At 35.4% G+C, this 25,341-nt stretch overlaps 1 protein-coding gene across 2 annotated transcripts in view; it reads right to left on the bottom strand.

The window, feature by feature from the left end:
• Positions 1–598: 598 nt before the first annotated feature.
• The window catches only part of FAM3C (FAM3 metabolism regulating signaling molecule C), a 44,782-nt gene continuing 20,039 nt past the window's right edge, over positions 599–25,341 (bottom strand). For both annotated transcript variants that reach the window (XM_017675791.3, XM_017675799.3), the window contains exons 5-10: positions 24,359–24,482; positions 13,717–13,775; positions 12,604–12,654; positions 10,540–10,624; positions 1,718–1,844; positions 599–1,131 (exon numbers count right to left, since the gene is read on the bottom strand). In XM_017675791.3, the coding sequence (XP_017531280.1) occupies positions 1,042–1,131; positions 1,718–1,844; positions 10,540–10,624; positions 12,604–12,654; positions 13,717–13,775; positions 24,359–24,482 (536 nt within the window). In that variant the 3' untranslated portion in view covers positions 599–1,041. The remainder of the gene's footprint in view (positions 1,132–1,717; positions 1,845–10,539; positions 10,625–12,603; positions 12,655–13,716; positions 13,776–24,358; positions 24,483–25,341) is intronic.

Genomic DNA, 25,341 nt, shown 5'->3' with positions numbered 1-25,341 from the left:
GGGTGTAAAGTCATTCTGGATCAAATGAAATTATTTTTAAAAACTTATCAGTCCATTCAGTAATTAAGACTTTTCTAAATATGTCACTGTATCTCAGGCAAAAATTGCTATTACGAAGTTAGATAAAGTACATACAAAATTAATTTCTTGGTTGACAAATCAAAATTATTGTGATATTAAAGCATGTCTCTTTCCAAACCACTTGGTCAATGCCGGTAACAATCAAATAAGGAAAATATATGCCAGTATTGTTCTAAATACACTGACACGGTTGTCCTGAATTACCCAATTAGGCTGAGGAAGGGACCTGGCCCGCTTCCCCAGTTCTGTGGAGTTGCCACCTCCAACCTCACTGTAAATAGCTCATACAAAATTAAGTTTTTCAACACTGCTAACACAAAATAGAGCCAGCTTTAGTCCTGTATGCCACCTACATTTCTGTATTTACTTTATTGTATACATTAAAAAAAGAACTTTGTTGTGCTTTTCCCATATCTGATACAGGTTTTATTTCTAGGTTTCTTGGGAAGGGAAGAGAAAGACTAAGAAAGAGGTACATCAGGAGAGTCAGACCATAAAGTAACATTACACAGACAACTAGCCAAATATCTTTTTAATTTAAAACATACTATCATCAAAAGGCAATATATATAAAAGAAAACAAAGTCTGCTCCCTAACATCCATATTATTCCATGACAGATTTTCACAGCATCCAGTATATATGTCAATATACTTTTCACAATCTGTTAAGATATCCATTAGGTATGCTTTCAGAATTAGAAGATGTCATTACCAGAGCCGTCTAAACATTGAGCTATTACTAGGGAAATGTGCTTAGAAATGGTTCAGTGATTTGCTCATTACAATGACTATTTACAAAGGTATCTATTTACGTTAGCAATAAATAATCCTGATATCAAAAGAGAGATAATGCTCATGCACACACCGAGATGGCTGCATGCTCTTAAAATATTTACATGTAGTTTCTCTGTTATAACTCTTTTAATAGTGAAAGTGCGCTTTCTCCAATTTTCTCCATATTAGTCTTGCTTTTGGGGGATGCATCCTTCCATTTCTACAACTTCAGGCCATCCTTCATATTTATTTGTGTCCTTATTGTTCTTTATGTGCTGTTGGAACACAATAATAGTATACAGTTTTAAAAACCTTTGTGAATTGTTTATCTGCAGTAACACACTTCGGCACACTCATCTCAGTAACACTCATGTCAACAATGAGCTCATATAAATTATAATATCTTGTTGAAGGTATTAAATGAGCTCTGCCCTTGGAGCTTGGCAGACCTTCAAAATAACAGCTGAAAGAACAAAACATTGCAGATCATTTGTTGATCAAAAAAGTATACATTCTACTACGTTTTAAAGTCTTTCCAAACATACTGATTATAATATCAAAAGCTCAATTAGACTGTTCGATAACCAACACTTCCTAAAAGCTTAAAGTAATTATTTTCTAAAGCACGGCCATGTAGGAAAAAAAATTCCCATGCAGTTTTACTATTTTTAAGTTTTGTCATTAAAACAGTACCATCGTTATTTCAAGTAATTGATTACCAAGAACTTAATGAAAAATACGTGAACATATTTAACGTCTGCTTTAATCAAGTTTCAAGAAACTGGGATGGGAATATGGACAACCATACAGTTTCACACGATTTGATCTTGTCCATTAACTATGGAAGTCTAAGACACTAACCTGTTCAAAAGGGCTTTTTGTCTTGATGCCTTTCCCACCACAGAAGACCCAGTTGTCTCTGAAACCAAGATTGGTAATGGACGTGCTTCCCAGTTCAGCGATGAGCCGCCGGGCCTCGTCAGTGAGTCTTCAAGGGGAAGAAAAAATGATGAGATAAATACAGTACACTAGAATCTTTAATATGCAACACGAGATGAAGTGAGAAAATGTCAGCTTAAATAAGAGAATATAAAGAATATGGAAATTTTTTGGAGTAGCACTCCTACTATGTGAATTCCTTAGTAACATGAAATCTAGCAATTAATATTAAGTTGATTCTATTCAGAAGTACCTTTTAGATGTCTTTATTTCATGAGAATAATTCACTTTCCTCTACATCATCAAATAAATAGGGGATACTGCAGGTAACAGATGCCTAAGTTAATCCAAGGTCTTAATGACCAATATCTTTGTAAAAATTAAAGATCAATTTGAATCTCCTCCACTAAACCCTTTGTAAATTGCATTTGAATAGAATAAAGGTAAATGCTGACAAAAATCTGGATGTTTCTAATCCTATTTTAATGAAAAGAAAGTGGATTTCAAGAATAAGGATATAAACTGTACTTCAGTGATAACTGCCAAGTAGTTATTTAATAAAAATGAGTATTAATCACATAGCAGATCAGCATCTGCCAGCAGGAGGAAGAACAGTGACAAAAGTCAACAGCTAAGGAAAGTTAACTGGAAGATGTCATTAAGGAATTTTGTGTAGATTATTATCCTGATGGTGAATGATTCTCAATCTCCCTTCTGACCCAAAAGGGAGAAGAAATTTCGTAGGTACATACTAGCTGAAAAGTAAATAAAAAAAAGACAGCAAAAAAATAAGGGTCACCTGGGCAGATACCTGGCATAAGTCCTATCTAGCACCCAAAAGATGGCACTTACAGGTCAATGAGAGAGTTTTTTTGCTAAAGTCTGAGGCAAAGTCAGTTTTATATTTGCAAATGGCTAGAGGACATAACCACAAAAAGCACAGCATGAGAGTCAGTGAGGAAGGAACAAGGTATTCCCTGAAACATCCCATGCTAGTACCAGTTAGTTCTTTGATGTTTTAATGAAAGAAACACTGGGTACAACAGTTCTCATTTAACTACTTGAAGATAAATGGGATAATTTGTGTTAAAAAAAAAAAAAGCTGCACAAAGCAGAAAGGAACTACATATATCAGTAGATTTCCACAATTTATGCAAACCCTATCCATGCGGCAGCAGAGCTGTTTTAACAATAGCCTGGGCACTGCTGTCCTCCTGGGGGAAGTTCACTAGAATCAGTGAGAAAATCAGCGGTAGCCCTGGAATATTTAGCCTTTCGGACTCCAGTCTATATAAGTGATGTGTTTATAACCAAGTGAACAGAAATAAATGAAATGGCTGTGCAAAAGAGCCAGTGGACTCTCAGCCTCTGTGACGATTCTGAGACCTTCACCACCCTCACATGCACCTGCTTCTGGGCTTTCTTGCCAAGGTTCTCGGAGCCGCGTGCCCGCTCCTCCGTGAACTGCCTGTCACTTGTTATTTGCTCACTCGATGAACAACTTTGGCATTAGAGGGACACTCCCTCAAAGTATGGCCTGGACCCTGCTGTCTTGTTTCCAAACAGTGTTACGATGTCACGGATCTGGAAGCCTGTCAAATTCCACTCTTCAGTTTACCAAAGTCTTCTATTTCCTGGCAACTTTCTTAGAATGTTTTACTTGCATCAGCAGCACTGGTAAGTAAGTTTTGCTGCTATAACAAGAACAAAGAGTGCTGAAGTGCAGAGATGGGTCAGTAGGTTCACTGGGCAACTTACTGATGAATTCCCACAGAGAGGCCTTGATTCACATTTACATCTCAGAATAATTACAAATTGGCATCTCACAGGCTTTAGGTTTTGCTCATAAATAGCCAAATGTTAAGGGCACAAATGCCAAGGGACTGCTTTATATACAAAAAGTACTGCTTCATATCGAAATGCAGGCCTGGCAAAAAGTATGCAGTATCTTTCTTATATGAGCATTTTACATCAAATGAGAAATATATTGAAGGGTAGTCATTTTTACTTTTGTACTTTTGAATTTCAGAAGTGATCACCTTGATCTGTATCAATAAACTGAGCCAATTTAGCCACAGATCTAGAAGCAATTCTGAAAATTTAACTTTACGCTTTGCATCTGTTAATCTTTCTTGCTTTCTCATGAGAACACTGCTCGGTCCTGCACAGAGAAGGGCTTACCAAGCAGGCCTGAGCTGGCTATCCTCAGACATGCCTAATAGCAAGACGGGTACTTGGCTGGCATCTGACAACTTGGATTTTGGAAAGGCTCCTACTATTCCCAGAATGGTTCCCTGGCCTAAACTGTACAAACAATGCAGTTTATGCTGATTACCTGCTTTCTGTCTGATAGTCTGGAGTTTGGGGATATATTAGACCGAATATGCCTACACGTAAAACCCTGGGCACTGAGCCTCTAAGAAGCTTCCCCATAGACAGCATTTCACAGTACTGTCAGTTTGCTGCTGGACGAATTAAGCCCGTCCTGTGTGACTCCACTTGGGAGAGGACCCTTGAAGCCTGGGCCTGGTTCCCTCCAGACTCTGCTGCCTGCATCTTTCCTCTGCTGGTTTTGCTCTGTATCTTTTCGCTGTAACAAACTGTGGTGTGAGTGAGCAGGTCTATATGCTGAGTCCTGTGAGTCCTCCTATGAACCATCAAACCTAGGGGTGATACTGGGCACCTCGGAGGCATGGCCCTATGCATATCTAACTAGAGTTTTATAACAAGATAACTTCCTCAATAACTTCTAAAGTTTTCTGATCTGCCTACATAGAATTTGTGGTATTTTAGTATTCCTTTTTGGTATCTTCTATTTGACTAAGTGAAAAGATGATTTCATGTTTCAAAAAAGATGTTTAAAACCATGCAACATAGACAGTATTTTGAGCAGTTGCTTAAATATGCCATAGGTGTCAAAATACCATTTCTTTAAAAACCAGTATAACTAATACATTTATATATAACATATAATTTTGAGATAAAGCTTTTTATTCTATAAAGGAACAACATGAGTTTGTTACATGTACTTTAATTACCTACAATAGGTCTTAACTAGCTGAGATGTTAAAAAAATTTATATGGAATAAATTATTTTAATTAAGCATTTACTTTAAAATCAACAGAAAATTATCCTTTGACAAACTAGGAAGTAGACAGAGAGAGGGATCGAATCTTCTTAGAACAGATTCTAAAACCACACAGAGGCAATCTGGAGTAGAAACAGGAAATGGGAGCTGGGGATGCGGAGTCTTCGAACTGCCTCCATCTTTGCTGGGCAAGGAGGAATCTGACGGTCCTACAGTCACGCCATCAAACCAAGCCGGTGTTACCTTTTCCAAAAAGCCCAGAAAACAACAAGGAGAAATAACACCCTGGCTCAACTCTGATTAGGAGGGAGAACCAGTTGGGAAGCAGAAGTAAAATATGAGTGTCAAGAACTTTGGAAGAAAACCACCCTATTACCTCAGGCATTTGGAGGATACAAAACACTAGGCACAGGTAATCAATCATGTAGCCTGGACTTTAAGGAGAGTATCATAAAAAGTTCTGATTAGAAACGTTTATGAGAGAATATGTCTCTTTAGAAATAAACAGAAATCCCCAGTAATTTTTACTATATTTGCTGACAACCCCAGAAAAAACAGAGGGCAGTTCTATGTTAGTGTTACTATACGTGTTGTGTGATGGTCCACCTTAAAAAAGTTACTGTACAAAAATACTAGGAATTCCTATCACTAATGACACAACTTTTAATACTACTACTGGGAAGACCTGTAGTGCCTTGAATGAGATGAGATTCATAAAACTATTAAAGGCCACAGAAAAATTTTTTTGCTACTAAGTGCCAATAATGAAGAGACTCACTGTTTTACGAGAATATCATGTTGAGATCAAAGCATGACTGTCTTTTACAGAGAGGCAAACACTCTGATCAACATAGAGAGGGAACATGAATTCACTAATACCTATGTAAGTGCTTTAAAGTATATTTAAGCCTCCAGACCCAGGACAGATGGCCTTCTGGCCTCCAGAATAAATGAATGTCACATACTTACATTCTAAAGGAACTAACAAAGTAATCTTCAAGGTAGTTTCAGCTATTTTAGAAGCATCATGGTAAATGAAGATGCTAAGACATTAAAAATTAAATATTTTGGTTTTCAAAAAAGGCAAAAATTTTAGAAACAATGGTCCAATAAAGTACTTCCAACTCCTAGCAAAATTCTAGAATGGATTATGACAGGGAGATCCCATGAGCATTAAAAAAAAGGAAAGAAAGAGAGGAGGTGGTAGGAAGGAGGGAGGAATAAATAAAGCCAAGTCAAAGTCACTTCAGCTATTTCAACCTCTGAAGAGGCTGTCAGGCAGTAGAGCAGGGCACTGTAATTAGCATAGTTCCTGAATTGCAAGTGACCATCGTATAGCCTCAGAAAATAGCCTCTATGAATAAAATAATGACACAGCACCTGGATGTGTGCCTACTAGAGTACACTGGCAACTGCTTGAATTTAGTTTCTGCAGTTGATTAATGGATGAATCCTCTGGAGGAGGCCTCTGGCAGTGTGGGCTGCTGCCCTTGGTGAACATTTTTATCAGTGACTTAGATTTAAACAGAAGAATGACTTTGGAGAGAGTACAAAGCTTGGACCGTGGAAATCTCATAGGAAAATTGTCAGAATCAAAACCAAGGGGCCAAAGTCAGCAAAATTAAAGAAGGATAAATGAAAATAAAGTCCTTCATTTAGATTAAACAAAATCAAATTCTGAATGACGAGAAAGACCCGACTTAGCAGTTGTTAAAAAAAAAGTTTCAAGAGCAAATGAAAAGATCTGAAAATTCAACTTGACCAAAAATTCATGAGCCAAAAATATGATGTGACTGCTTAAAGAAAACTAATACAATACTAGTTGGTATGAACATTCAAAGAAATGTAATCTGTAAAACATGGTAAGTAATCATCTCCACTGCACCCTTTACTAGCCAGAGCACATCTACAACACTGTGTTCCATTTGCGACACTTGTTTTCAGAGAGACAATAATCCACCAGAGAACAACCGAGAAATGCAGCCACAAGGGCAAAATGACCTTGAAACTTAACACGATAAAAGGTTATAAGAGCCATGAGTCTTGAGCCTGGAAAAAGGAAAACTAAATAGAAATATCAGTTTCGAATATTCAAAGAATCAAACGATTTGGGGAACATATTTATTGTTTTGTTGTTTCATTTACCTGATTGCTAAGACTACCAGTTGGAATTTGGAGGGAGTTCACCCTGAGAATGTAACAGTTACTGAAGAATGGTTTTTGTTTTCTTTCAAATAGAGAAATGATGAGGGTCCCCGTGGCCTTAGGAGGTGTGCGGTCTGGCGAGTTCCAAGGGACTCTTGCCCTGCTGGGATGCTTTGCAGGTGACCTTTAAGATCCCTTAGTGCAGGATATCCACATTTAAACCCTTTGCTTAGGCATGAAGTGTTCTCTCCAAAATTAGGAGGAGTACAGTAGTGAAATTTAGCTTGCTCATTCCAATTATCATATTCTTTATTAAACAAACAAAAAGTTATTATTTAGTTGGGGTAGAAAGTAGGCATCATTAAGAGACCTCTACTCCCTAAAAGATAAGTTTTCTTAAATATAGATTTTCTTCTTTGTTTTCAAAATGGTCTTCCTAGTTAAAATCAAGAAATACTGGGATAAACAAAGGTAAAGAGGTTTCTTAGGGCAGAACTTAAGGGCCTTTCACAGTAAATCTCTAAAAGGGGCAAAATGCAAGGTGCCATCCCCAAACTTATTTGACCATTACAGTTTTGAAGGCTGGGATTCCACCACAAAATATGCTGGGAAATGCTGTGATGGAGACCAACCCCAGTCACTTGCTAAAGTACAGAGTATAGCCAAGGAGCTTATTATGTATAACAGGAACTAGGATGGGAGGGAGACAGCTACAGATAACTGAGTTCTGCATTCCCTAACCACTACGGATATCACTTCCTTTCTTGGAGAGAGCAATCATATCCATTTTATATTCTAAACTTTCTTGGATATCAGCAGGAGAACAAACCATTCCTTATGAGGTGGATCCAGTGGCCTTTTGTAAGGAAAAGCCGTAACACAGCAGTAGAAACAAGCAGAGCCTCTATTCCCTTGTAAGACTGGGTGTACCACAATTGATGACTCATTCCAGATGTTCCACAATCAGACACCTGCCGGGATATATGTTTCTGTTCTGTTCTATTTAATAGATGCAGATGGCCCTTCATAAGGATTGTCTGTCTATTTCTGTATAAAGGACATGATGCTTAAAATGTGTTTTACCAGTATTTGGAAGAGGCAAGTACTCAAAATACAAATTCATGTGCCCAAACTGAAACTGCATACAGCTGAATTCATTTAAATGTACAGAATTTGAATCATATTGATCAAGTGTACAGACATCAAAGTTTAGATTCCTACTTTTGCCTTATAGGATGAACCTTTTTCTGAGGCTCTTTAGGATACATTTGATGGCATCAATAAATACCAGCTAAAGAGTACACACCATCCCTGCCATAGTCCTTCAGTATGGCTATGATTTACTGTTAGCAGAAAGGGAATAGGTCTGATGCTCATCAAGCATAGTAATGAAACATCTGATGAAAATGAGAGGTCATGTGTGGCTATTCAGAAAAGTAAGCCTTTTTTTTTTTCAAACTTTAAATCCTTAAATTATACATGTAATATCCTATTTTCCCAGCAAAAGCAAATAGCAAGTTCCTTGTTATTTGATAAGGAATACCTGGTTACATTCAGTTTAGTTCTATCTAGCTAAATGGCAATGGATGAATACGCTAGTTTTATATAACCTGCCACTTACGAATTTAACATATCCTTGGCTGATCCAGATAAAATACACAATGTCAGTGAAATGACTTTAGCTTAGAAACATTCATAAAGTGGCACTGTTTTCTCAGTGCAAATCTACAATATAGTTACACTTTAATACATGTATGAAAAAAAATCAAGCAATAGACATGCCACATTTCTATGTGGAACTTACAGTTTAAAAGCTTTTTCAATTAAAATCTACAAGGGACATATTATATTCTTGATAAAAGTCATGTGGATAAAGTATCACAGAAGAAGTTTTTTTAAGACTACTAAAAGGGATTTAGCCCCACCAGAAAGTATTATGCACGCTTATTTTTAGAAAATAGTAAAAAATTGAAATAGTGTTTTATTGGAGCAGGAATAAATAGGTGAATAGAACAGAACTTTTAGAAACAGTCAAATCTACATAAGAACAGACATTACAAGTCACTGGGAAATTAGAAGTGTATTTTTATAAACATGAGAACGGTGAAATCACTGGAAGAGGAAAATCTACTAAGTATTTATTTTGGAAAAGGGCTTCTCAAGTATAAAAGTAGAAGAAGCTAAAAAGGAAAATACAAAAACTTAACTACACAAGAATTAGTCTAAATTTATAAAAGCTGAAAAGCTCTACACATTTAAAAAATGAAAAGCAAACAATATATTTTAATATGATGGTTAATATCCTAAACACATGAGCTCTTATAAATCAGTATGAGTCAACCTAACTGGTCAGAAGACAATTTACAACATCCAAAAAACACTTGTGAAAAAAAAAAATCTAGTGTTATCAATAAGCCAAGAAAGTCATGTTAACAAAACCCCTTTCTAAAACTTCTGGAATTGGGAACTTTTAAAAAGTTAACAGTCAGTGTCACGGAACTTCTAAAAGACATGCAAAATCGGTACAAACTTAAAATCCTTTTTAAAAAACATGCACATCCTTTAATTCAATAACCTTACTTCACAAAATATATCTTGAGGCAATAGACGACTGTTCAAAAAGTGTTAAGATAGTGCATTTTTTGCTAAGTATGAAAAATTGGAAATAGCCTAAGAGTCCAGTAGTAGGTATTTTATTAAATAAATATTAAATCATGACACATATAGAAAAGCTATACCAGGCAGACATGAACAATGTTGTTATGAAAAATATTTAATGGTATAGGAAAAATATTTACTATATAAATAAATGAAAAAATATGTTATAAATACTATCATTACAAGTATCTGAGATAAAGAAAATATGTGCATTAAGAAATATGGAGATGGAAACAAATGTTATCAATGGTTACCTTTGAATAGAGTGAGGTGAACCACACTCATTTTCCTCATTATGCTTTTCTGCATTTTCCAAACGTTACATTTACAATTTAAGAAAAAAGCTGCAAAATACCATCTACTACACTTTATGAAAAATGGATCATACTCGTCCTTTCACATATTCCACTTCTAGGAATTTGCCATAAGGACATAATCAAGGATGCAAAAAAATTTATGTAAATGGAGGTGTATCCAATGTTATTTGTAGTACCAAAAAATGTGGCTATATTAGGAAACTTTTAAATAAAGTTGGGGCCAATATGATCAATTGTTGGTAAGTGATGAAAAATACTCCTGAAGAATATTAATGTCAGAAAAACAATTTAAAGTTGTGAAAAACAGAATATAAAGAGGTATAGAAAACTTTATGTACAATATGAGTTTAATTTCACAATATATGTATGATAAATACCCAGATCAAAGGAAGCAAACTAAAAAATGTTCACAGCGCTTACCTGGAAGTTGGATTACTTTGCTTTACTTGATGTATTTTTTTCATTAAAAATGTATTGCTTTTATAAGTATAAACTACCGTTCCAAAAAGTTGTATAAATTTTTAGGTTTACATACTTGGTCGCTCCATCATCGTACGTTCCCATTAAGACTATTGTTCCATCTTGTATGGACTTCAAAAACTCAATAAATGGAGCCACATCTGAAGAAAAAGAAAGGTTGAGGGTTTTTTCAAAATGAGTAATCATCATGATAATCCCTTAAAAGTTAATAATATAAATTATTGTGTTTGTAAATCAGTAATTTGTAATACAGAATAACCAAAAGGGAGACAAATCTTGTGCACAGGTTAAAAATTAACTGTCCCTGGATATGATCCTACTATGAACTTAAAATTTCTCAGTCCTGATCCAATGTGTCTTTTGTACTGATATTCCAGGGGTTAAATGAAAAAACCATAGCAAAGTCATATTAAAGCATGACTTCTGATTTAAAGTCAGAAACTTAAAGGGGCAGGAGGAAGGCTCATGGACTTCCTGGGTATATATAAAATTGTTTGTGTGGATACTTTGCTAAGAAGAGAATATAGGGCTTTTAGCTAATTCTGAAAAGGATCTATAATGTCTAAAAATTATGTAAGTTTGTACACACACACACACACACACACACACACACAGATTTAAGAGCTCTTCTGGGTGTATCTGCTTACCGTAACTAGAGGAAGGAATGTTAAGTTAGTTATTCCTGAAAGCTAAACTAATTATGGCACATTTTACAGTCATTACCTGCTTCATCTAGTTTATCAAGATTCACAAGGACTTAAAAATAAACTACTTTATTGACTACAAACTGGGGATGTCAGAAAGGCAGGTCAGGTGCCACAAATCATCCTACATCTTGAACTCTAGTGTCAGGTTTCCTAACAGCCTCCAAGTTCAACACTACTTCAAAACTGGGTTACTGTGAATTTGAGTCAGTTTCTTCCTACAGCAAAGATTCTGAAGATTTTCTCTAATTGAATTCTATTTCATAATAATAGCATTTTCAATTCAGAAAAAAAGGTACCAGAGCCACTAACAAACCACTTCCATTTAAACACAAAGATGGCATTAATCTGCCACCCTTTCTCAACTTGAAGAGTACTTCAGCCGTAATTGATCTACAAGGGCTGAAAACTAGAGTTTCTGGTAACATGACTGGTTTCAACAACAGCTTTGCAGGAGTGTTTGACACAGTAAGTTTTGGAAGGACCAATTATGCCTTTTAGAATCTAAAATTGATGGTGGCATGTTAAATGTACAGTTTTGACAGCTATGAAAAGTTCTCCTAACCTAATTTTCAATAAATATTACATGGCATCTGATTACAAGCTGAGCAAGTATTAGAAGAGCTGAATGGTCTGAGAACCTCACATACATTTCAGGAATACTAACAGCTATTGGCTTCAGGGAATATACATGAAGTGAATGGTGACAGGGAGGTGCAAGGAACAGCCTCATACTAATACACTGCCCAAACCAACTAAGTTTCAAAAGGCAGTGCTAGTCTGCCTTCCAACTTGAGGAAGAAATCCCTTTCTTTCCGGCAGTTTCTTTGAGGTGCCAGGTCCTTGCTGTATGTGCTGGTGACTGACTTCCACTGTCTCATTAAGGAACTGCCAAATTAGCAAGATATTGGCTCATCACTTGCAGCCCAACGAACTAGAAAAAAATTCTCTTCCTTCTCTCAAATATTTATCTACTTTAATAATAATTCTGGTTATGATTGGCTTTTGAAACTGAAAAATCATATGTAAAGAAATCAATTTAATCAGTTAAAAATGCTTAAATTGGTTATGCCCTTCTTCAAGTTACTTACTCTTTAAAAATTTTCAGACAGGAACCAAGAGCAGCCCAAAGCTTTGATTTAGTGGTCCTGCAGAAAACAGGACTCATATTTTTCAAAATCTCAATTTTGATTATTATTGCCCTTAATTACACACCACAATTTTTATAAAAAAGCAAAGTATATACAATATGACTGATTACTTAAATGTACCCGGACATTTACTGAAAAGAAGAGAAACCAAATGAATTGACATCAAAATAGTAACATTATTCTCTCAGTAACAGGCTACATTATGTTGAGATGATTAAGAAGTCAGTGTTAGCAACAGAACAGTTAGATGTTATTCATGCTTACCTCCTCCCCACATGTCAAAATATTTGGTATCTAATACTTCTCCTGTTTTTCCTGAAAAAAGATCGGATTTGTATCAAATTATGCAAGTGTAATATACTCTACATTGTATAAGTCACCTGATCTTACCCAAAGGCTGATGAATGCACTAGTAGAGGAAGAATTACTTTGAGAAAGACTTGAAAAATGTGATCTGCATGCATTGGAAATATATTTCTAAAAGAGTAATTTCTGGATAGGACTTTCTCACTAATCTTATAAACCACAGAGTAGCAAACAGAAATTCACTGCTGACTGCAGACCAAATTCAAAGTCAGATATTTTCATCTTTATGTGTTATCATCTTCCCTTATTTAAGAATACTAGCTAAAAATACTTAACACATAAAACTTTTACCAAAAAAGATGAATATGCTGTTTTCTACAATTAAAGTGATCTCTTAGATATTTACATTTATTTCCCTTTTAAAATGTATTTTTTTTGCTATCAATTACATGACACAAATAGTTACAGAATTTTTTAACCTAAGAAAATGAAGAAAGTGGAAACACAAAAATTTATCTCTTGTGAAAGGAAGTAAAAAATCCTTTCCTATACTATGAACTGGGTAAGGTGGCTGTGATTTCTAATACACCTTCTACAGTGTAGACACCTTCTACAACGTTGGAGATGTTCACAGTCAATGAACTTACCAGAAGAACATGGACAATACTGAAAAAATTACAGTTAATCCTTCCTCCCTCCACCCCATCCGATAGTCTATCACCCCCGTCATTTCACACACCTTCATTCATATCTATCTACCTTCATATTACATTAGGATTCCAAGTTTTTCAGCAAGATTTCATTGGTTTGATATGAGATTGGATGCATCCTGATGATCTCACAGGAGACTCTCCACACACTGCGCACCAAGTGGATGCTTCCAAGAAAGTATGCTATAAATACCGAGGAGCTGAATCTCTGCCTGTAGCTGGTGGTTGGGAAGGGTTGGGAAAGGGCTTTGTGTCAAGTGTGGCACTTTCTGACCCGATTCCCTGTTATTAGAGTGTATTTTACTTTGGGCCACTTGAATACCCACTGACTACAACCATAAGAAGAAATAATTATACTTACCATTTACCAAGGCCACATTGATCCCTCTTCCAACATTATTCTTAACACCACTCATCAAACTGAAGAGGAAAAAGTCAAGACAAATTTAGAAGTAGATGTTATATATAAACATATATCAGATGCCAAAAAAAAGGTGGGAATATTACCTACATGCAAAAGTGTTTATCACAGGGGAGATTTAAAGGTCTCTAGTAAAGACAGAAAAGACAGTCTAATACTAAATAATTTCAAAGTAATGTCAGTAAGATTTCATTTGTAGAAATATACATATTAAAAAAGTATCAGGGCTGAAACACTAGATTATTTCTTGCTGCTCTTCATCAGATTATGAAATACCATTTTAGAAAATCCTTCAAAAAGAAAAGAAATCCTGCCATTTATAACATGGATGGACCTAGAGGGTATTATGCTCAATGAAATAAGTCAGGCAGAGAAAGACAAATACCATATGATTTCACTTATTTGTGGAATATAATACAAAGCAAAACAGAAGGAACAAAACAGCAATAGACTCATAGACACTGAGAAGTGACTGGTGGTTACCATGGGGAGGGGGAGGTGTAAAGGGGCTAAAGGGGCACAAAAATTCTCACTCATAATGAAGGTTGGTCATGGGGATAGTAGTACAGCATGGAGAATATAGCCAGGATTCTGTAACATCTTCCTATGTTGATAGATAGTAACTGCACTAGTTGGGGTGAGGATTTAATTATATGGTAACTGTTGAACCCACTGTGTTGTACACTTAAAACTAACATAAGACTGTATATCAATAAAAAAAGAAAGAAAAAAGAAAAAAATCCTTAAAACATGTGGACATTATGCACATATTCTGCACCATTCTCAAGGGATCAAACAGTAATTGATAATCTCTTTTCTACTTTTTACAATATCAATATCAATGTAACATGAAAACAGAAGTGAGATGCTACCCAGTTCATTTAATACCTGAAAGCAAGAAGAGTTTCACCTAATTGTGAACATTCTCTTAGTGAATATCAGTGTAAATTTCTCTATACCCAGAAGAAGGAATATTGTATTCGAGTAATTACTCCATCTAACCACAGTCACTCTGTACCGTCATGTCTGAGACAATCAACATCCTCTGGCAGCTCAAGGACCCTTCCATTAGGACAATGACACTGTGAAATGGAAGGTACAAGGGAAATGTTTGCTTGTTATCAGTTCAATTTGTTAAATCAGAATTATTAAGCTAAAACTGCAGGTGCCTTAATTCGAAAAACTCAAGGTAACAGTAATACTACGAGTGGTGTGCTGTTCAATAATTAACAAATGGTTTGAGGTTGGTGGAGAGGGGTGGAATATGCATGTATGTGAATACACATACATTCATATATGACACATTTATACATACATTTATACATATAAAGGTTCCTAGTGTACTATAAATTCTACTGATGTAAAGTGTTTGTAGCACAGAATTCCACAAATAATAAAGTCTGTAATACTATATTATAAACTCTACATAGCCAATTGGTTCTCACAAAATGTGTTAGTTGACTTTCACAAACTCATTTGTAGGTACCCTCTGGTTACAAGTGTAGTTCTAACACAAATGTTGGATGGTATTTCACTTGAAGAGTAAGACACAGCAAGGCAAAACAATGAAGGTGTATGTTGGAACTTCACTTGCCTGTCAGTGATGCGGTGATGTTTTTGCTGAATCACATAATAAGTTCTCAAATACTAGAAGACAATTGCCTCAATTTTTTGTGCTACTCACAATAGCTATAGATGTAACATATTTTTAAGCTTAATCTGTATAATTAACATTTTCTCCCTCACTTTCTTAAATCTAGACCTTAAGTCAGCACCCTTTTACTGTTAGAAGCCAGACAGTAAATATCAAAAGCAACCCACTAAAAAAGCAATACAAAGAAACACTCTCAAAAATACTATAAATAAATCAAGAAATTTCTAAAATATGTCTATGTAATTCAAAGGAAGGCATAAAAAGAAAACAGAGAAGCAAAAAAAGAGAGCAGAAAATAAAATGAATAAAATGGCAGGCTTAATTTCTAACATGTCAATTATAATAAATGTTAAGAGTTTAAATGTACCAAATAAAGACAGAAATTAGCACAGTGGATTAAAGCAGGACCCAATTACATGTTGTCTATAAGGAACTCTTTTTATTGCCATATTTTTAACAATTTAAAATTGTATATATTTAAGTGTGCAATTTGATATACATATACATTGAATATGTAATATATAATGTAATAAATAATGTAGTGAAAAAATCACTATCAAGCTAATTAATATATCCATCACCTAGTCACTTTGTGTGTGCATGGTGATCCCTCTTACTAAATCTGAAGTAAACAATAAAGTACTATAATTGTTGTGTATTAGATCTCTAGAACTTATTCATATTGTGGAAACAAAACTTTGTACCCCTTGACCAACGTCTCCCCATTTACTATTCCCCCAAGTCCCTGGTATCCACCATTCTACTCTCTGCTTCAATGGGTTTGACTATTTTAGATTCTACATGTAAGAAAGAGGGATCATGCAATATTTGTTTTTCTGTGTGTGGCTTATCTCACAACATCCTCCAGGTCCACTCATGTTGTCATAAATGGCGGAATTTCCTTCTTTTATTTGGCTGAATCATATTCCATTGCACATAAAAACACACTATGTTTTCCTTCCGTATTGATCTGTTGACAGACATTTAGATTGTTTCCGTATCTCACCTACTGTCAATAATCCTACAGTGAACACGGGGGTCCAGATATATCTCAGTCATTTCAGTTTCACTGAATATAATATCCAGAAATGGGATTGCCACATCCTAAAATAGTTCTATTTTTATTTTTTTTTGAATAACCTCCAGACTTTTCCATGGCCATATCAATTTACATTCCTACCTACAGTCTCTGTGTCAACACTTGTTATCTTTCGTCTTTCTGGTAACAGCCCTCCATATGGGCACGAGGTGGTATTTCATTGTGGTTTTCATTTGCATTTCCCTAATGACTAGTGAGGTCATTTCACTTATTCATAATACCTGTTGGTTATTTATATGTGTTCTTCTAAGAAATGTCTATTTAGGTCCTTTGTTCATTTTTTAATCAAGTTGTTTGGTTTTTTTGTTAGTGAGTTGTATGGCTTCCTTATATTTTTTTGAATATTAATGTCTTTTGAGATTATGGTTGCAAATATTTTCTCCCTTTCTATAAGATGACTTTTCATTTTGTCAATTGTTTCCTTTGTTGTGAAAAAGTGACTTAGTTTGATGTAATCCTATGTTATTTTTTGCTTGTATTGCCTGTGCTTTTGGTGTCATACTCAAAAACAGTCATTATCCAGCTCACTGTCATGAAGCTTTTTCCCCTGTATTTTCTTCCATTAGCTTACAGTTTTGGGTCAAAAAACTTACTTTAAATATAATGACATACATAGGTAAAGTAAAATGGGTAGAAAGAGATGTATCATGAAAACAATAATCAAAAGCAGAATTTTAACTCAGTAAGAAACAATATAAAAAATGGGTAAAGAGTTTGAATAGACCTTTCTCCAAAGAAGATACATAAAGATGCTAGACATCAGGGAAATGAAAAGTGAAACCACAGTGAGATACCATTTCACATCTGTCATTGAGAAGATGGATGATAAAAGTGTTATGTGGAGAAACTGGGACCCTTGTCTACTACTGGTGGAAAGGTAAACTGGAACAGCCACTTGGAAAACAACCTGGTAGCGGCTCAGATAGTTAAACATTGAATTACAATAAGAACCACCGTCTACTCCTAAGTATATATAAATAAGAGAAATGAAAACATACATCCACACAAAAACTTATATAAAAATATATATAGAAACATTATTCATAAGTAAAAACATGGAAACAATTTGTTTTCCAAATGTCCATTAATTGATGAATGGATAAACAAATGTGATACATCTATACAATGGAGAATTATTCAGTTATAAAAAGGAATGTAGTAGTGATACATACTACAACATGAATGAACCTTGAAAACACTACGTAACAATGCTTCAAAGAAAAAAACATATAATGACTTCCATATGAAATGTCCAAAATATGCAAATCAATAGATACAGAAAGCAAAATAGTGGTTACTTAGGGATGTCTAGGGGACATGGGAGAAGGGAGCGGGGTAGGACTGGAATAGGGTAGGAAGGCAAAAGCTAAAAGGCAGAGTTTCTTTTTGTGACATAAAAATGTTCTAAAACTGACTGATGGTTGCACATATCTGCGAATATACTAAAATCCAATGACCATATACTTCAAATGATTGACTTGTAGGACATGTGAATTCTATCTCAATAAAGCTGTTCAAACCAAATAAAACAAGAATGGCTCTATTAACATCAATTAAAATAGACTTCAGAGCAAAGAAAATGACCAGAGACAGAGATTACATAATGACTGAAGGTCAATTCAGCAAGGACACAACAATCTTAAATGTGTATATACCAAGCAATTGAGGTACAAAATATGTGAACCAAAACCAGACAGAACTGACAGGAGAACAATCCTACAGTTACAGCTGGACAAGTGAAGAACCCTCTTTCAACAATTGTCAGACAGAAAATTTCCAAGGGTACAGAAGAACTCAAAACAGCATTAACCAACAGGGTCTAAATGACATTAAAAGAACAATCTACCCAGCAATGGCAGAATATACATTCTTTTCAAGTGCTCGTGGAGTATATATTAAGAAAGACAATATTATGGACCATAAAATAAACCTCAACAAATTTTAAAGAACTGAAATCACACCAAGTTGTGTTCTGTGACCACAATGAAATCAGTAACAGAAAAGTAACAGGAAAATATCCAAACACTTGGAAACTAAACAACATACCATACTTTCAAATAATCCATGGGTCAAAGAGGAAGTCTTCAGGGAAATTAAACACACTCAACCGAATAGAAAATACAACTTACTAAAATTTATGAGACATAGATAAAAGAATACTGAGAAAAGAATTTCTATCACTAAGTGCTTACATTTAAAAAGGAAGAAAGTTTCAAATGAATAGGCTGTGTCAAGAAGCTAAAAAGAATGAAATAAACCTAAAACAAGTTGAATGAAAGAAATTTAAAGAGCAGAAATCAATGGAATTGAAAAGAGAAAAATAAAGAATATCAATGACACAAAAAGCTGGTCTTTGAAAATATCAGTAAAATTAACAAGCCTTTAGTAATACTGACATAGGAAGAAAGAGAAGACACAAATCACCAGTCTCAGAAATGAAGTGGGGATCATCAGAGACGCTGCCAACCTTAAAGGGTAACGAAGGAATGCTATGAACAACTCTACACATGTAAATTTGACAACTTAGATTAATTGTACCAATACCTCACTAAGTACTAATACCACTTACCCATTATGAAACAGATCATTTAAACAGTCCCATAATTACCAGATATTGAATTCATAGTTCATAAACTCACCTTCAGAAAATTTCCAAGCCCAGATGGTTTCACTGGCAACTTTAACCAAATATTTTAAAAATGAATTAATACCACTTTTACACAAAATCTTTCAAAAATAGAAAAGAGTACTTCCCGATTTATGTTATAAAGCCTATATTACAATGACACCCAAATGAGAATAAGACATTACAAGAATGTCTTATGTAATATACAGGCAAATGTGTATGTCTTATTAATATGCAGGCATAAATCCTTAAAAAAACATTAGTAAAAAGACTGGAAAGGAAGAAATGGAACTGTCTTTATTTACAGATTATGTTTGTCTATATGGATAGTCCCAAGGAATCTACAAAAACGAAAACATAACCTCTGAGAAGAAATTCAGCAAAGTTACAAGATATAAGACCAACATACAAAAACCAGTTGTGTGTCTATATACTAACAATGAATATATAGAAACTGAAATTAAAAAGATGTTCAACTTCAGTAGCCATAAGGAAAAGAAAACTGAGATACCACTACACACCTGTTAGAACAGCTATAAGTCACCAAATGCCAGCAAGTATACAGAGAAACTAGATCCCTCACACATTACTGGTGGCAATGTAAAATGGTGTACTCTGGAAGATGTCTGGCAGTTTCTTACAAAACTAAACATTCATTTATCACAGAGAAATAAAAGCATATGTTCACATAAAAATCTGTGATTGCTCATAGCAGTTTTATAGGCAATAACAGCAAACAGCTGATTTGTTTGAGAAACAGGTGATGAATGAACTGTAACACACCCACACCACAGAATATTACTCAGCAATAAAAAGGAGCAAATTATTAATATGCACCAATATTTCAAGGCATATGCTGAGTGAAAAAAGCCAATCTCAAATGGTCTCATAATGTATAATTCTACTCACAAAATATTTTAAAAAACATAAAAATGACAGAAACAATAAGCAGAGTAGTGGTAGCCCGGGGTCTGTAATGGTGGGGATGACTGTAACAGGGTGGTATGAGAGAGATCTCTGTGGCCATGGAATAATTCTGTATCTCAATTACTATACTGGTTACATGGATTTGCACAGGCGGTAAAAATGACACAGAACTATGTGCAAACAATGACAATTTCCTGGTTCTGATACACTATAATTACATAAGATATAACCATTGGAAAATCTGGGTGAAGAGTACATGAACTGCTCTCTACTGTCTTTGCAACCACCTGTGATTTCTGCAATTATTTAAAAAACAAAAAAACCCTGCAAGTCCATTAAAAAAGGAAAAGCACAAATATCTGGTTTTAAAAATCACAGTAGAATATAACTATTTATCTACCCATACTGGTTGCATTGTCTGCCTTCACTGTCAAAATTTACATGTAGTGAAGCATAGGCCTTTTATTAATGGATGTGCAAGACTAGTTATGAAGGGTGGGCCATACGAGGACCAAACAAATCTGCACAGGAGGGAAGTTTCAAAATGCATTTGCTTTGCTCCTTTCAGAAATATAACAGTTAAGTGAACTCCATCGTTAATCTTAAGAAGCAATGTCAGATCAGTAATTAAATGTCACAGTGTCTTTTCCAAGGAGAGGTCATCTCAGGGCACACTGCTGCGTCTTTCAGCGCAGGAAAGCAACAAAGAGGCGCTGTGACACACGCTTCCCACCAGAGGGCGGTAGCTTACCAAGTTTTAAGAACTTGAGTTCAGCCAGGGAAAGTACACTCAGCAAAGGACAAACCACTGAGGTTTTCAGGGCACAGGTTAGGCACTCTTAATATAGCAACACAAGGTAAACTATTTTCTTTTATCCTTCATGAATATGAAGGTTTCCCCACCACCACTCCACTACTCCAAGCAAAAAATCTAAAAAAAATAATTATGTAATCTCTACATAGATTGTAACATCTTTGAATCTAATTTTGTTTCAAATTCTTACTACATACTCTACTATTAAATCTTAAAATTAGTTTAAAGCAGGGCTTAACAAACTAAAGCCTATGGGCCAAATATAGCCAGCTGGCTGTTCTTTGTTTTACTATTCAGCTTAGAATGATTTTTACATTCTAATGAGCTAAGAATGGTATTTACATTTTTAATGTCTACATTTTAAATGATTATGCAAGTACCTATGTAATGACCCTTGATTTTAGGTTTCCACCCTGACAGCAGAAAATACTATCTGGTCCCTCAAGGTTAAAAAAAAGAGCCTTTAAAAGCAGTCTACTATATATTCCTGTACCAAACATAAAGATTATAAAAAGTGAAATATTATTGTTAATATCTTCATATAAACTGAAATCAACTGAGCATATGACTAAAATAAAAGCTCTATCTTGAACATAACTAAACTCTATCGGTTCTCTAATTCAAAAGAAAAAGAAGCTAAAATTTCTGTATTGTGTGGCACCTTGTGTTTATACCCAGGATTTTCTATTTCTGACTAATGAGAAGTCTGAAGTCCATTTTCATCTCCATAATGTATCTTTGACTGAATCTATCTGTCCTTAAAACCTTGACCATGACCTTAATTGTAACCATATTTTGTCCGCATTGGGATTTCTCAAACTCAGTCTACGGTGGGACCAGGCTCCTGGCAATTCATGCGGAAGGGCCATCCAGAGTGTCGTACGATGGCTAAGAGCACCCCAACCTCTGCAAGCAGCACCTCCCCAGCGGTGACATCCCCAGATGTCCCCAGACATTGACAAATGTTCCTGAGGGAGCAAAATCACCCCCACTGAGAAGCACTGACCCAGATCAGCAGTCTCCAAAATGAGTCAGTATGCACAGAGCACATGCAGGCAGTGTTAGCATTTCTACTTCAGTATTTTTCGTAATTCTAGAAGTAATTTCTACTTCTGTATGTTAGTGAGTACACACACCAAACATGTCTGCTAACAAAGGAGGCAGCAGTATAAAGAGCTGTGGCGGCAACTAGCAACAGCCTTCCGATGTTCTATTTTACTTTTATCATCATTTTACACAGCAGATAATTTTTTTCTATCATGACAGGCTGCAATTTGAAAACCTTCAACTCAAAAATTGGAGAAAGATCTCACCTCTTTACCTGCATGACCTATATATTCTTACTGTCCTGCCCCTTAGTCATGTCTCTCTAGCCAGCTCTTCCCACTTTAAGGACTTTAACATGCAATTCCTTCTGTCTAGAATATTCTTCCCTTTCTTTAATTCTCAGACTAAACATCACTATCTGAGAGAAACTATTCCTTGAGCCACTCAACCTAAAGTTGGATGCCTCAACCTCATGTCACTCACCCCACCAGGATTCGCCACACCCTCTGCTATATACAACTTGTACTACAATTTGCAATTATTTATTTGCATTTACTTCTTAAGTATCTGCCTCCCCTACTAGACTGTAAGTTCCATGAGAGCAGGGATCATACTCAATAACTACATGTTGAATAAATAAGTGATGCTAAGAAAACCAAGACTCTTCTCTTACATTTTCTGTTGGAAAAAGCTTCAATACCAAAACAGAATGCATTGGAAAAAGTATTGGACTGTGAATTGTTCCTGCAGTTTCTCCACTAGGGATCTCTAGGCCTCCTTCAGGGACCAGATTTCAGGGCCTAAAGCATAGCTATAAAATCTCATCAATTATTTAATCCCTCATGGGAATGGCAGAATGATTTCTGAAATAAGATGGATGGGTGGCCTGCCTCAATTTTACAGTTAAAGAAACCGAAATGCAAATTCTACATGACATGCCTACCATGACAGCCAAATCCCCTGGCTGTGAGCCCAGGATTTATTCTCCCAGACTCCATTGCCTATATATAGACATTTTTCCTTTTGACTTATATAATCTGTGTACAGAAAACCAGCTAGTAAAAACATTTGATGTCTTCTTTGCATTAAAACTAACATGCTTCAAGAGAGCAGAGGAGGTCTCCAAAGACAATCAATCTACCATAGGTTAGTCATTCTAAGAGAACTTTCTACCTGTTCTTCAGAATCACACTTGAGACCTCTTTAGCCAAACAAGGCAAAAAAGGGGAATGGGAACATCTAAGGTAATGGGAAGGGTATTTAATGTAAAGTCTACAAACTTCTAAAATCCAAGTGCCTTATTGCATAATTCAGTAAAACAAGACTATTATAAGAAATCAGAAGAGATTAACAATGGATTATCAATAGCATGAAGGAAAAGAAAGGAAATGAGCAGGGACCTTAAAAAACACCTGGCTCAGGCCTCCAATTTTAAAAGAAAAGTATTTCTAAGAGGCTAAGTAACCCACCCTTGGCTAATTGAAAAAGGCAGTTAACATAAAAATTTAAGAGCTTTATATACACAAAACCCTGGGAGAAAATGTCTAGTTTCCTCCCATCTGTAAAATTGCTTCTCTTTTTCTACATAATTAGTGGCATATTTATTTACTTACATGAAGTTTAAAAAAGTTCACATACCTAATTTTCCAGGCAAGCACAGATTAAAAACAACCAACTAAAAGTAGGGCTTTTGACATCAGAGGCAGCAACTTTATGTTACAAGTGGTAGCTTACACTGAGAGAAGAGACTGAAAAACCTAGAAACTGTACTTAGTAAAGCCTCTCAATATGCGAAAGCATTCAGCTAGTGGCAAGAGGTTCTGTGCCACTAGAGACTTGAGCTTATATCTCACACTTCAACAAGCAGCATTCAAACACTTAAAATAAAAGATGCTGTTTTCAAGATAAAGCATTCATTATTGAGGGCAGTGCTGTCCAACAGGACTTTTTGCAGTGACAGAAATGCTCTCTGTCCTGTTCAGTCTGGTAGGCATGAGCCCTGTGTGGCTACCGAGCACTTGAAATGTAGCTAGTGTACCTGAGGAACTGAACTTTAAAGTTAAATTAATGTAAATGGATTAACTTTTCCCCTATTTACTTAAGATTCAAAATTCAATGGCCACATTGTCTATGGCTACCAGATAGGAGAGCACAGATCTAGAGAATCTGGTCAGAGGCAATTCCTTATCTAAACACAAAGCTGGATATGCTGTGCCTCTATGTCACTAACACAACACTTAGGAATTTTAAGATTTCCTGAATGTGTGAAGAGAACACTGTATAATGAAAACTGAAATCACTTTTCTTTAGAAAAAGTATGCCCAATACATTTTCAAAAGATGCACTAAATTCAGATTCAATGTGCTATAATTGAATAGCACGCCATATACTTTCAAACTGATAATAAATACTTACACGTTGTCTTCCAGGCAGATTTTGGGTCCCACAACATTGGCTGCTCCACTTGCCATTTTAAAAGCAAAATGCTTCTCAGGGCAAGCTTTTGAGATCCCACATTTATATCTGGGTGGTTTTGTAGCTTTGGGTGAAAAAAATTTAACAAAAAAAATGTTAACAGACTCTACTATCAGTTTGTTTCACATTTCGAACCACAAAGAGCACTATGCAAAACACCAAGATATAAATACCTTAAAATACATGCTAGGATTTTTTTTTTCCCCTGAAGGTTTCAAAGGAACCTCAAAATGACCCAAAAAAGTAGGACTTCCTAGGAAACAAGTTAATAACTGACATAAATGGATCAAGTCACATGATCTTCATAAGGGTAATAAACACATTTCACCTGATTATTTTTAAGGTGATTTTTAAAATCCAGAAGGGGGAGGTTCTGAACTGTTACTTTGCATTTCTAGCTATATATGCCCAACAAACGGTTACCTCCAGGACCACAAAAAACCCTAATGCATCACTGAGTATCTGCTCATGTACTAGTTTTAACCAGGAATTCTTTTTTATTTTTTTATTAAGGTATTATTGATATACAATCTTATGCTCAGGTTTCACATGAGCAACATTGTGGTTACTAGACTCCCCCTATTATCAAGTCCCCACCACATACCCCATCACAGTCACTGGCCATCAGCATAGTAGGATTCTACAGAGTCACTACTTGTCTTCTGTGGGCCATACTGCCTTCTCTGTGCCCGCCACCATAATGTGTGCTAATCATAATACCCCTTAATAACCAAGAATTCTTTTACACACTTTCTGTACTTACAACACCTAAACTAAAAAAATACCCAAATATCCATTATGAATAATTACCAAGAATATTAAGCTGTCCAATAAAATAGCACCCTTATAACTTTGAAAAGTAGTTTCTAAATCAGTTTTTCTCAGCTGAAGCATCTCCATTATTTGGATATAAATTCTTATAT

The sequence above is a fragment of the Manis javanica genome, chromosome 6 (genome assembly GCF_040802235.1).
Source record: "Manis javanica isolate MJ-LG chromosome 6, MJ_LKY, whole genome shotgun sequence".
NCBI classification, from domain to species: domain Eukaryota; kingdom Metazoa; phylum Chordata; class Mammalia; order Pholidota; family Manidae; genus Manis; species Manis javanica.
Note: the sequence above shows the minus strand (reverse complement) of the source record. Positions and strands in the feature narration are given on the sequence as shown.